We start from the raw sequence: 12,675 nt of genomic DNA on the forward strand, positions 1-12,675 counted from the left end.
CTTTTGTTTATAATAAGGATTTTATTTTTAATCAGGTACCCAATAAAACGAACCGTGTCGACCAGTAATAATATTGGTACAATAGCAAAATTTTGTAATAAAATAACTGTAATTAGTGTCAATTTAATAGGGTTCATTGTGTTTGGTTACATGTTTAATTTTTGTTACACGATGGAATCAATATGTAAAAAGTGGATGGGGAAATAAGCGCCTTAAAACAAGGTATTTTTTTTGCTAATTACTACATTTACGCCTTTGATTAGTCACTAGTTGTTTATTTAAGTGGCGCCATCTATGGCAATAATAATGCGGCATTGTATCAAAATCAACAGTCTTTATTTCTTGCTTTAGGATAGTAATCAACCTGTCCAATTTCTTTGCCGGGAAATGTGTCTCACTCTCCTATAAAGTAAAACGTGAGATGCAAATACATATTGGACAGGTGTGGAATACTATCCTTAGAAAAATTTGAAAGTGACGTTCATAGGTATGTCAACCGCAGCTACATTACTGCCGCGGCGTCGTCGTGCCGCCGCTGTACCCGGCGGGTTCACACGGGGCGAGGGACTTGCCGCGCGAGGCAGTTCAGTCTGTAGAGACTTGCCTCGCCCGAGCCCGTCTACATCGGGGCGAGGAACCGGTTTTTTACAAAAAACCCCGAAATATGATAGTATTAATTATTTGATGCTCTTCACGTATGACTGAATCATATATTTAGGTATCAATTTCGTATTATTAGATTTTCCCATTAATGAAATAATAAACAAAAGAACGTAACAATACCGATATTTTTTGTATGAAGAAAAACCGTTTCCGAGTCTTGGTCTAAATAGATTCACAGACCAAGCTGCATCGCGCGACTATTTCCTTTCGAGGCGGCTCGTTACACACAAAAAGAGTGACGTCCTCCGCATTACTGCCGCGTTTATAATATTCATTCCGTCATGTCACTCATTTTATCAAGGATATTGACATATACAGAGGCAGTGATATCCGAGCAAGTCTATTTATGACGGCTTGTAATTTCCCAATAGACGGGTCCACACAGAGCGAGCATACGCGCGAGGCAATTTCCTCGCGCACAAACCGGCCAGTGTAGACGTGCCTCGGCCGAGGAAATTGCCTCGCGCGTTTGTTCGCTCTGTGTGCACCCGCCTAATAATGAACCTTTTGAACGCTTCATGTCATAAACATCACTCGAACGCCAAGCTACCCAGCGCAAGCGAGCTAATGTAAACCTTGAAAGTGTGACGGTTACTTTGACAGCGTTCTCCATAACACCTATAGTTGTCCTTGGCGTGGTGAGCACGACGGCAAACGAAACCTTTAAGGGTTCCTGGCGTTCAAAGGGTTAACGATAATCATTAACAGTTTTTATAGTTTTCTGACAAAAATAAAATCAGTTTTGTTTAGCGTCAGATCGTAATATTGTTAGTGGCAGCGAACTGCGCCAGGCTGAGCTGCGTGCGCAGCTCGCGGAACAGCTCGTAGTGCTCGGCGGAGTTGGGCCGCGCGTCCAGCAGCGCCAGCGCCTTGCACGTCTCCAGGAAGAACAACGGGTCTCGCTGGGGCATTACGTTGTTTTTTCGCATGTTGTCCCAGGAGAAAAACACCTGAAAAATAAGACTATTTTATGCAACCGTTGTATAAGGGTCGAAAAAGGCGCTCGTAACTTATGAGGCCCTGGTACCAGGGATCGGAAACCGGTATTTTTTGTATGGGAACGAAAACGGTATTTTTTCGTTCTTTGTTAATTATTTCATTTATAATCGGGCAATCTAATAATACGAAGTCGTTATCTAAAAACACAACTGAATCCTACATTTTGAGTATAAAATAAACCGAAATATATGGTTATTTCGTTGTTTTTGCAAAAAACCGATTCCGATCCCTGTCTGGTAATTGCTCTTTGCTAAGTTCAAATTTTGGACAGTTTTTTTTCGATTTTGAGAATAAGAATAAGAATAAGAATAACATTTATTTGTATAACACAGGTGATACAAAAGGTCTTAATATACAAATATAAACTCTGTGTTTTGCCTATGGGCGTACAAATTTGTTCCTTAACTAACTAACTTAAAACTAATTAAATTTAGTTATAAAAGATTATTAAATTAGGTATTGCTAAACTGGACAAAAAAATAATAATTTAATAAATACAATTCATACAATTAAAATAAGAGAAAATCTAAATATCAATTCAAGAAACAACATATAATTTAACTCAATTCAAATAATATAGAAATAAATAGTTTATAATTAGATTTAAATGTCAATGAAAAAGTCATTAATGGAGTAATATGTTTTACTAATTAGAAAAGTTTTTAGTTGCTTCTTAAATCGGTTTATGTTCTGAGTTTTTATATGTTCTGGAATTTTATTATATATTTTGGAAGCCATTCCCAATATACTTTTATTCAGTAAAGCCGTTTTGTGTTTCGTACTAGCTATATTATTCTGGTACTGTGACCTCACAGGAAGTCTGCGTTGCTCAGATACCATTGTGAAAAGTTGCGGGTTACTTTTGACGAAATTTGCCACTTCAAAAATATATAGTGCCGGAAAAGTCAAAATATTTAATGACTTAAAATATGGGACACAGCTTTCTCGCATGTTGATACCACAAATCGCCCGTACGCACCTTTTTTGGGCTATAAAAATAGCGTCTCTATAAACAGAGTTGCCCCAAAAAATCACTCCATACCTTAATATAGAGTCCACAAGGCCATGATACGCAGTTAATAATGCCTTCTTGTCTACCACCTTAGCAAGATTCTGTAGTGCAAATGCTGACTTGCTTATTTTTTTACAAACATATTCTATATGATCTCTCCAAGCAAGTTTATCATCAATCATAAGCCCCAAAAATTTTGTTACGCCTATTCTCTCAATTCTAGTTTGATTGTACTGTATATTCATGTCCATTACTGTTTTTCGTTGATGAAAATGCATTACATTGGTTTTGTTTAAATTAATTATTAAATTATTATTATTAAGCCACGTTATCATTTTATTTATTACTAAATTTATGTCATTTTCATAATCAACATTATCATTAAAACTTATAATTGATGTACTGTCGTCAGCAAACATAATCATTGGGTGATGAATTATGCTTGGAAAATCATTAATATATACTAGGAAAAGTAAGGGGCCTAGCACACTGCCCTGAGGTACACCATATTGCACTACTTGTTCATTTGAGGTATATACTTGTTCAGATTTGTTTTTTAGTGAGACTCTTGATATTTGAGTAAGCTGTATGCGATTATTTAGATAGGATTCAATAAGATTTAATACATTACTCCTTATTCCATATCTATCCAATTTGTTAAGAAGCAATCTATGGTCAACATAATCGAAAGCCTTAGTCATATCTGTAAATACCGCACAAACTGGTGTTCTTTTATCGACATTTTCTGTAACTACTTTAATTAAGTCGTAAATCGCCATATTTATATTTATATTTTTTCTAAAACCCTTCTGTTCTTTACAAAGAATATTGAACTTGTCGAAGAAGTCATACATTTTTTTATAAATTACCTTTTCAAATATTTTAGCAAACACAGGTATAAGGGCTATAGGTCGATAATTTTGTGGATCTTCTCTGTCGCCCTTTTTAAATAAGGGTTTAATTATGGTTTTTTTTAAGCTATCTGGATATGTTCCAGCACTAATGGATAAGTTTATGAGGTAACTTAAATGAACGTCTATAATATCACTAACAAATTTAATAATACGAGTACTTATACTGTCATAACCTACGCTATTTGTGCTCTTTAAAGAACGTATAATTAATCTAATATCCTGGGGTGATGTAGGGGTCATGAACATTGAATTAGGGTTAAAATGCATTTTTGTATGGTCTATGCTAGTTTGTGTACAAGTATTTGTCCTGTTTACAAAGTAATTGTTAAAAGCATTTGCTATTTTTGTAGGATCTGTCACAATATTACTACCCTGTTTTATTTTTGAAATACTTTCTTTCGGCACACTCATTTTACAACTATTTATAATTTGCCATGTAGTTTTTGACTTATTATCAGATATATTAATTTTATAATTATTTTGCGCCTTTTTAGTTAATCTAATAATTTTTCTGAATTGGCGCGTGTAGTTTTTTAAGAGAAATTTATTTGTAGTACTTGGTGAGTGCCTGTACTGCCAGAGCAAATTTCGCTGTTTTTTACAACATAGTTTAATGCCGTGGGATATCCATGTAATTTTTTTACTAGTTTTGATTGTGACAATTTTCTTAGGAAAGCAAAGAAAGTAAAATAAGCGAAAAGTTTCTAAGAACGAGTCGTATGCTACATTTGGATCACTTGTTCTATAAATATCAGAAAAAGACAAGCATGATAGATAGTTTCTAAATTTTACTATGTTTTCCTGTGAGTAATCATATTTTTCAATTCTCCAAAATGGCAATATACAAGTTTTTTTAACAGGCACTTTGATCACCTGTGCAGTGTGATCAGATAGTCCTAGATCTAAAACGTAACTTTTGATACCATTATTAAGATTATGTGCAAAGTTATCTATGCACGTGTTACTTGTTAGTCGTGTTGGCTGTTTAATCTGTAATTTCAAATTATGGCTATATAAAAAAGATTCAAACTCAAATGATACATTATTTTTGCTTAACATGTCAATATTAAAATCGCCGCATATAATAATTTTATTATCTAAGTTTTTATATATTCTATTTAATATTACGTCAAGTTTTTCATAAAAGGTATTGAGCTTATTTCTATTTGGAATTCTATAAACACAAACAATTATAGTCTTATGTTGGGGTATTTCAATTGCACAACACTCAAAAACTTCTGATATCGAAAGTTTTCCAATGTCTGGTAACTCTTTATACTGAAGACCTGATTTAACAAGAATGCAAGAGCCGCCACGTTTCTTGTTGGCTCTTGAGTAGCATGCAGCTAATTGAAAATTCGGCACAGCTAAAAGTTCTTCATGTCCAGCCATTAAGAAGTGTTCCGTTATGCACAGAATGTCTATTCCAATTTGTTTTTGCTTAAGTTCATTGATGTGAAGTGTTACTAAATCTGTTTTATTTATAAGACCAGCAATATTTTGATGCATTATGTTAAGTGAGTTATAAACGAAAAAACTCTTCGTCTTCTTTGTTAACAGTGCTTTGGTTCTCAACGTGTTCATTGACGTTATTTGATATGTTTTCGTTATTTTCGTTGAATTGGTCTATGTGTAACATTGCCTGGCGTATATTCATAAATATATTTTTTATGCCACAGTTATTTATTTCCCCAGTTGGACTGTGGAACATATCATAGCCATATGACAGATCTTGGTTAGAGTCCAGTAGATATGCATAGCGATGCGTTTCTATGTCGAGATAGAGCAAATTGTTGAAAGTTTCAACCCTCCAGTTATATATACTGCTGCTTTCCAGGAACCTATAAGTAGGCGTGCAAATAATTATATTGGTGTTTAGTATGTTCATCAACTGTTCTCTAATATATACAATCAAGTTGTAGTAGTTGTTTGTAGTTTCAAAATCTTTCTCGCCAAGTAATATGATGCAGTAATCTTTCATCGAGAGGTGCGTAGTTTTTAAATGTATGTCTTGTAACATTTCTGTTAGGCCAGCATTTGGTGATTTATAGTGGATTATTTGTGAATTATTTTGAAGCTCATTGTTAGAAATATCGAGGATTTTGTTGTATTTGTTTGTACTTAGGATTAATATTTGCTTCCTTGGCTTAAGAACTTTCAGCGTCACATGTTCATTCCTCTGTTTATCTGATGAGAGATTACCCGATAGTTGCTCGTCTTCCGAATCCGAATTTTTAGGGCTGGATGCGGTATCAGGATCGGAAAGAGGTGTACTGCCTGGTAGCGGTAAGTTTCCTCTCGGAGGTGTATGGTTTTGTGCGCTCTTGCATTTTTTTTTCAGTTTATGTCGTTTAGTTTTGTTTTTTTTTGTTGACATTGTTTTGTTAGGCGTCTCGTTGCTAAGTAACTTTTTATAGGAATCTTTCTTTTTTGTACAACTTTCCACGGTTTTTTTAAGGTGACATACTTCAGTGTTTAAACGTGCTATTTCATCATGTGCACTTTGAAGTTGTATTTTTAACTGTTCCATTTCGTCCTTTAATTGTTGCGTTTCAGAGGTGTCGAAAGAAGATATATTTGGGAGACTGTTTGTTGAGTGGGGGCTACAGTGTTTCTGGGTGTTGTTATCATCGGTTTCGTCAAATATAGATGCAATCGGCAAGCTTTGGACCGATGGTGGTTCATCTTGAGATAAAACACTCTTAGCATGACCTTCCTCCTCGGTTTGAGGAGATAATTGTAGATTTTCGCGTTTTTTTGTTCTTAATGTAATGTTGTTCTGTTCCTTTTCACTTAAAATATGTTTTTCAGGGCTGTGGTCAGTTTTTTGACATTTATTCTGTTCCGGTGGCGCCGTAACGTCTTTACATAAATGAGTTTTAGGCGTCATATTTAAGGGCGAATTAATATTTTGTTTTGGTGTTGTTTTGCTTCTTGTAAACGTTCTACAAAATACACACTTCCAGTCGTGTTTTTTCTCTCCTGTCATCAGTAAGAAGAGCTGTGAACTAATGCTCGTACATTTTAAATGATATGAGTGTTTACACTTTGAGCACTTGAGAGACTGTTTTGTGGGAGAGATTAATAACGTACATTTTTTACAGGTGATTGATTTTGTCTTATCGGTGTTTTTCGTCGCCATATCTCTTTTGTTTTTAGAAGAAACAGTCAATAGTAAAAAACAAAAATCAAAAAAATAAATAAAACAAAAAGCAAAAAGCAAACGTCGCCGCTGCCGGGATTAGAACTCAGGACATCTGAGCTGCGCGAGCTAAAGTCGTAACGTTTACACAAATGCGCCACAGATGCATGTGACGTACAGCGCGAAAATTAATGTAATAAGCTTCAAGTGGGCGGAGATTAATTTTTGACTATTAGCTGATTGGTTGCTGCATTCAAGCGTAAACACACTCGCAGTGTCAATGTATGTGTAAGATTCGAATGGAGTTAACGAATTTCACCACTGTCTTTCACATTTTTGTTATTAAATAGTTCACACTTAGTCACTATTTTTACATATTTGTGTAGTCTAGATGTTTGGCTACATAATTAACATCACTGTTTATAATAATAGTCACAAATTTTACACTTTATCGAAATATTTTGCAGAGCTAACGAATACGCGTCTACTCTATCTGACAGCGCGCACGCACACTCCACACTTGTTGACCACAGTAAGACTAACAAGCGACGCTAAGCGGTCTTCGTAGTCTATGGATGTTGCTATATTTAGGGTATCACATGTGCGTTCCTGACTTATGAAGCAATTGTTTCTACTATACAACCTAGCGAATATTTTGTAAGTTGGCAGGAATACACTTAGTTTGAGACTATTAATTTTGATAGGTTGGTAGCCATTAATCGCAGTAACGTTATAACGATTTTAAAGCACAAGTACTGTTATGAGGAATAGACAATACAGACCTCTCTTCAAACCTATTATGTATGTTCTTATATTAGTGTTCATGAAAGTATAAATGACTGATAGCAGCAGAGTAGAAAAAAAAAGTCAGATTGGGGCCAATCTTACACAGACTGTCCCAAAAATATTTAAACACCTTCAAGTGTCAAAAAATGGGAATAAAATCTGTGTACGAGCCAAACTTCTATAAAATGATTATATACATTAAATAACACTTGCACAATATATGCTATTAAAATCGCTGCTAACTTAGCTTGGTCTAATTCTAGCCATTTGTTTAAGCCCTCATTCCCTTTGAACCCCTCATACTTGATACTCGAAAAAGCGAAATATGCCAAAATTGAACCACGAGCGTAGGGAGTGGTTCGAAAAGTAAAATCTTGAGTGTTGCGTTGTGGGGGTTGTTTATTCGAAAGCCGTCAGGGGTGTCACATACGCATTGCTGTACTATAATGTAACTGACACGTGACATTACTGACCTTCTTTTGTTTAGCGTCTTGTCTTGTGCATTGTTTAGCTGTGTATGTCCCAGCCTTGGGCACACAGGCGGCAGTGGCACAAGTTCATGAGGGGTATAACATGCGCGTTGCTGTACTAACACTAACCTTCAGCTTGGCGTCTAGTTCATGCCTCCGAAAGCTGTACATGTCCCAGCCTTCGACATACGCGGGAGTTGCACGTGTTCATGAGGGGTGTAACATGCGCGTTGCTGTACTGGCACTGACCTTCTTCAGCTTGGCGTCTAGTTCCCGCCTCCGGAAGCTGTGGATGTCCCAGCCTTGGGCACACACGCGGCAGTTGCACACGTTCAGGATGTTTTGGTAAAGCTTCATTCGACGCTGGTCTCCATAAAGGTTCTCATACCAGTGGCCACTGAAATACAATGTTATTCTACATTATAAAAACCATGGAATCTATACAACTTTGGAAACGAATCAAATTATTTTATCATATATTCAGAATCCGATCGGAAGATCGATCTAGGTTCAAAATTCTAAAATTTATTCTATAAGTAGACATATATATATATATTTATTTAATTCCGCTACCTAAAGGTTGTCTGGAAGAGATCGCTTTTTCACCACTTTTTTTTTTAGGATCACTTAGCCGTAAGTCATTACTAACATAATATGGATGTTTTTGTCCGAAATAAATGTTTTCATTTCATTTTTTTAGCGATAAGACCGCCTGTTGTTTACCTCTTCTTTGTGTAGTATTATTTGTACTGTTTCTGTATTGAGGTGTGCAATAAAGAGTATTTGTATTGTAGACCCGGGCATGGACTAATTAATCTACTAGGACTTGCGATCGCCATATTGGATAGCGTATTCCGGAAGAAATCATTTTTTTTGTATTAAACCTAGATGGCGTTTGTCATTGAGCGGGCTGTAGGTTGCGTAATCTATTCCGCGGGAGAGCGCCACTAGAAGCGGTGTAGTTGTTAGTTGCAGTTCTTAGTTTTTCTTAAACGAGCGGATAGATGGCGCAATAATTTCACCAGTCGCAGTCACTAAACCCGTTGTCTAAACAGCAAAGTATAAATCGTCTGCAATAGACGCAAAGGCCTGTGGTTCATATTCTCTTTACTATATCTTATCTTTTATGATAATACTGGAGTAAATTGTCAGCCATCTTGCTATATGGGCATTGGTCTACATGAGTCTGGCCCTGTGTTTTGTCTCGCTCGCATCCATATACCTGTCTGTGTCTTCATAATTCGCTTGAGCTAAGACGCGTTACACGTTCAGACCCTGACATATTTCAATTTATCTACGAATGTCGTATATTTCAGGGTCTTTTTAAGGTCGCATTCTATACCACATTCTATACTTACAATGCAGATTATGGCAAACTTTAAAACATGACCTTGACCCCAAACATGGCCATCTCACGGAAACCATCATTAACAGTAAGGCGAGACGATAGCATGACGATAGTTGTCATTCTAACCCGTCAGATGAGATTAATATAAATCACATTATTGCAACATTTGGCACTACTAGAGACATCTACTTTACTTTTGGAAACTAAATATAAAGTTACGCTTTGCTGTATGGGGATCGGCTGTCCTAGTAGATTAATTAGTCCATGACCCGGGGAATCCGCCTTCCATCCCTGGAGGGATACGTCACTTCAGTATATGAAATTTAAGGGGGAAGTATACCACGTGATCGTCCATACAAAAAGAGAATACGTTTTTCCACTTCTAAATATCTTCCATTCTCCATGAATTCATTTTTTTTTCAAAATTGGCAAAAATGAAATGTGTTTTCAAAAAAACGAAACCTATAAACCTAGAATATATGATGCTGAAGCGATCTACAATCAAAATCAAAGGTAACATTTAGTTAGTGGAAACCGTTTTCTCCCGAAATGGAATTTCATAGAAAAATTACGTTATTTCATTAGATTCGAAAAGCTATTCTTCCCTATTAACACATAAAAAAATCTTTGTATATAAATATGAACTCACTGAAATATATTGCCCAAATATTATATACTTATAAAAGGCAGACTTAATGCCAAAAGGCATTCACGGATAAATACAAATGATGGAGAGAACTTATACATCCTAAAAAGATCAGGATTTTATCCTTTTATATATGTACTACTTACACATAAGAAACCGTCAGCTCAGACGTCTTCTTTATGGGTCTTATAGCTATCAGCGCTAAGCGGTCATCAAGCCCCAGCGCCAGCAGGTTCGCCTCGCAGCAGTGCTTCAGTTTACCCGCAAACGGGAACCAGCCAAAGTGCGGCGGCATGTCCGTCCCGATCTGGCCAACAGTCAGCTCTTCGGCAGAAGTAACAACTTCAGTAGCCGGGCAGTTTAACTGCAGAGTGAGGCACAGCTTTGCGAAGCATTTCTTCGCTTCAAGACCTTCAGATTTTGATTGAGGGAAGAAACCAAGGACTCTTTCCAACCGATGCAACACTGAGGCATAAATGAAGGTGCTATTATACAGTGTACCAAAGACAAAACACCTATCTTCCTTGAAGCATAATATTGAAGAATAGTTTTCAACATTGTATATTTCGCTCAATGAACTCTCATTTAGTCTGCTGTTTCCAATGTTATTTGCTTCTTTAATCAGAGTGCTCCAGTCCTTACAAAGAGTTTTGAGCTTCAAGAAAGTCTTGATTGCCAAACGGAACTTGTAGCCTGCATCAATTGTTAGCAGAAGGTCCATGATCTGACATTCTATGTCATGGTACTCATTCAGACAGCGCTCCTTGCATTGCAAGCTACAGAAGAGTGCAACACAGCAGTTGTCACAAGGCATCAAATTGAATGTTGTCTTCTGGCAATAATGGCAACAGACAAGACATTTATCGGGGAGAGAATGAGTAACAAATGCTGTATCTATAGCTACCACTGTACCAATTTTTATATCCTTATTAGCAACTACCTTTTGTTCTTCATTTTCGGTAATTATGTCCGCATCAGCAGATAGGCAAGGTAAATCAGGATGTTTCTTCATATTAAACTTGAAATAGTCTTGAGCCCAACTGCACAGCAATATATTGTTCTTAAGATTTTCTTTCCACATTGATTCCATACATTGTTCATATCTCTTATTTAGTTTTTTTTCCAGGTCTCCAGTGCACCCTAGTTTGCGACAAGTCTCAATGTCTTTAAGACATGCAGAATATGCATTTAAATGAAAAAGGAGTGCCGACCGATTGCCATAAGCATGCAACATTTCTATGGAGCCTTTTGGAGCAAAGAGTAAAGCCTTGTTATACATTTCTAATGCCATCTGGTAGTTTCCCTCCTGGTAATTATCATTCCCATGACCGCGAAATATGGAAGACATGCCATTATTTTTTATATGCGAGTGCAGACGAGGAAATCCCTTAGTAACACTCAGTACTTTATAAGCTTCTAATACAGCTGACCCGTCTAAATTGTTCACTGCTTTGTAAATACCTCCCAAAAGACCTTTTCTTAGCAGTATCTCGTTATAAAGCATAGGGTTTTCGAAGCTCATACTCATATTGATCCTAAAACAAATAAAAAATTAATGACGGTTGTAAACAACAATGAACTACTTATAGCTGGAGGATGTAAATAAAAGGTACCTACTTACTGAAGCACTGACTTGTTGGGTAGAAAATATGATAGATGTAAAGTTTTTTCAACTGAAACAAATTATTGTTGCCGCTTATTTAACATTTTGGTCAATTTGCAGCGTTATCAAATCAAATATTTACGTCACTGCTGATAAACTTCCGAAAGGATTTGCTGACAATGCAAAGAAATAAAACGCGAGAGGGGACTATGGTTGATTCCGAAATTCAAACCGGTCGCGGTTGGAATGGAATTTGGATGGGATTCATGAGATTCCAAGATTAGAAACCATAGACTCATATGTAATTAAAAGATTAGGTTGGTCACCATCGTTTTTATTTCATTTAAAATTATAAATCAAAATTATAGTTACAATTTACAATCCTACGTAAATAAGTCAACGGTAATATAAATTTTAATCAAGGATGTAAATTTTATAAATCGTCTTTTGCCGTTTTTAAAATTGCAATAGATGTTTAAAGAATAGTGAGTTCCGTGTAAAGCGCCAATTACATCCACCCTTCCCGATTTCGGGCCCGCAATCAGTCCCGATTTCGGGCCTGATAATCGTTTTCCGTTTCACTGAAAATCAGCACACCGTTTACAATATTTGATATGTAAAAAAATGGTTCAAATGCAAAAATATTAAAAGCCCCAATTACATCCAATGTTTGATATTTTTGCATATGAACCATTTTTTTACATTTCAAATATTGTAAAGCTATTAATAAGCACCAAATGTACACATGAAAAGCAATAAAATATTTGACATGACTTAAACAGTGTGCTGATATTTGGCGAAACGGAAAAGTACTCTTTCTCGGGCCCGAAATTGGGTCTGATATCAGGCCTGATAATAGTGTGGATGTAATTGGCACTTAAGTGTAGGACATTGTGATTTGTGATCAACTTTTTTTTTTTTTTTTAATCTTTATTTATTTATTGAGGGTTTTTAAATAAATGCCACCCTCATAGTGGCTCTCTAACAAAACTACACCAGTCTAATTTTCACTATTTCTACGTGCTATGATATCGATAACCATAGAATAAAGGAGCCCAGCCTCTTCCGAAGCAGGGGATGCTAGGATGCTAT

At 36.1% G+C, this 12,675-nt stretch overlaps 1 protein-coding gene across 3 annotated transcripts; it reads right to left on the reverse strand.

The window, feature by feature from the left end:
- Positions 1-101: 101 nt before the first annotated feature.
- On the reverse strand, positions 102-12,488 carry LOC133526498 (SET and MYND domain-containing protein 4-like). Of its 3 annotated transcripts, none has more exons than XM_061863154.1 (4): positions 11,602-12,488; positions 10,127-11,515; positions 8,236-8,383; positions 102-1,613 (listed from the first exon to the last, which is right to left on the reverse strand). In XM_061863154.1, exons 2-4 carry the CDS (start codon positions 11,506-11,508, stop codon positions 1,416-1,418), a joined length of 1,728 nt encoding a protein of 575 aa, XP_061719138.1. In that variant the 5' UTR covers positions 11,509-11,515; positions 11,602-12,488; the 3' UTR covers positions 102-1,415. The 3 variants fall into 3 exon arrangements, with proteins under 3 accessions (XP_061719138.1, XP_061719137.1, XP_061719139.1); XM_061863153.1 differs by having other exon boundaries at positions 11,598-12,488; XM_061863155.1 differs by having other exon boundaries at positions 11,594-12,488.
- Positions 12,489-12,675: the final 187 nt, after the last annotated feature.

This window comes from Cydia pomonella, chromosome 16, assembly GCF_033807575.1.
Source record: "Cydia pomonella isolate Wapato2018A chromosome 16, ilCydPomo1, whole genome shotgun sequence".
NCBI lineage: Eukaryota > Metazoa > Arthropoda > Insecta > Lepidoptera > Tortricidae > Cydia > Cydia pomonella.

Excerpts from the sequence above, each read along its gene's own strand:
- LOC133526498 (XM_061863154.1), bottom strand. The coding sequence starts at position 11,508 with ATGAGTATGAGCTTCGAAAACCCTATGCTTTATAACGAGATACTGCTA. Across the intron at positions 8,384-10,126 it reads GAGCTGACGGTTTCTTATGT|TGGCCACTGGTATGAGAACC; the intron begins GTAAGTAGTACA and ends ATTGTATTTCAG. Across the intron at positions 1,614-8,235 it reads TAGACGCCAAGCTGAAGAAG|GTGTTTTTCTCCTGGGACAA; the intron begins GTCAGTGCCAGT and ends CTTATTTTTCAG.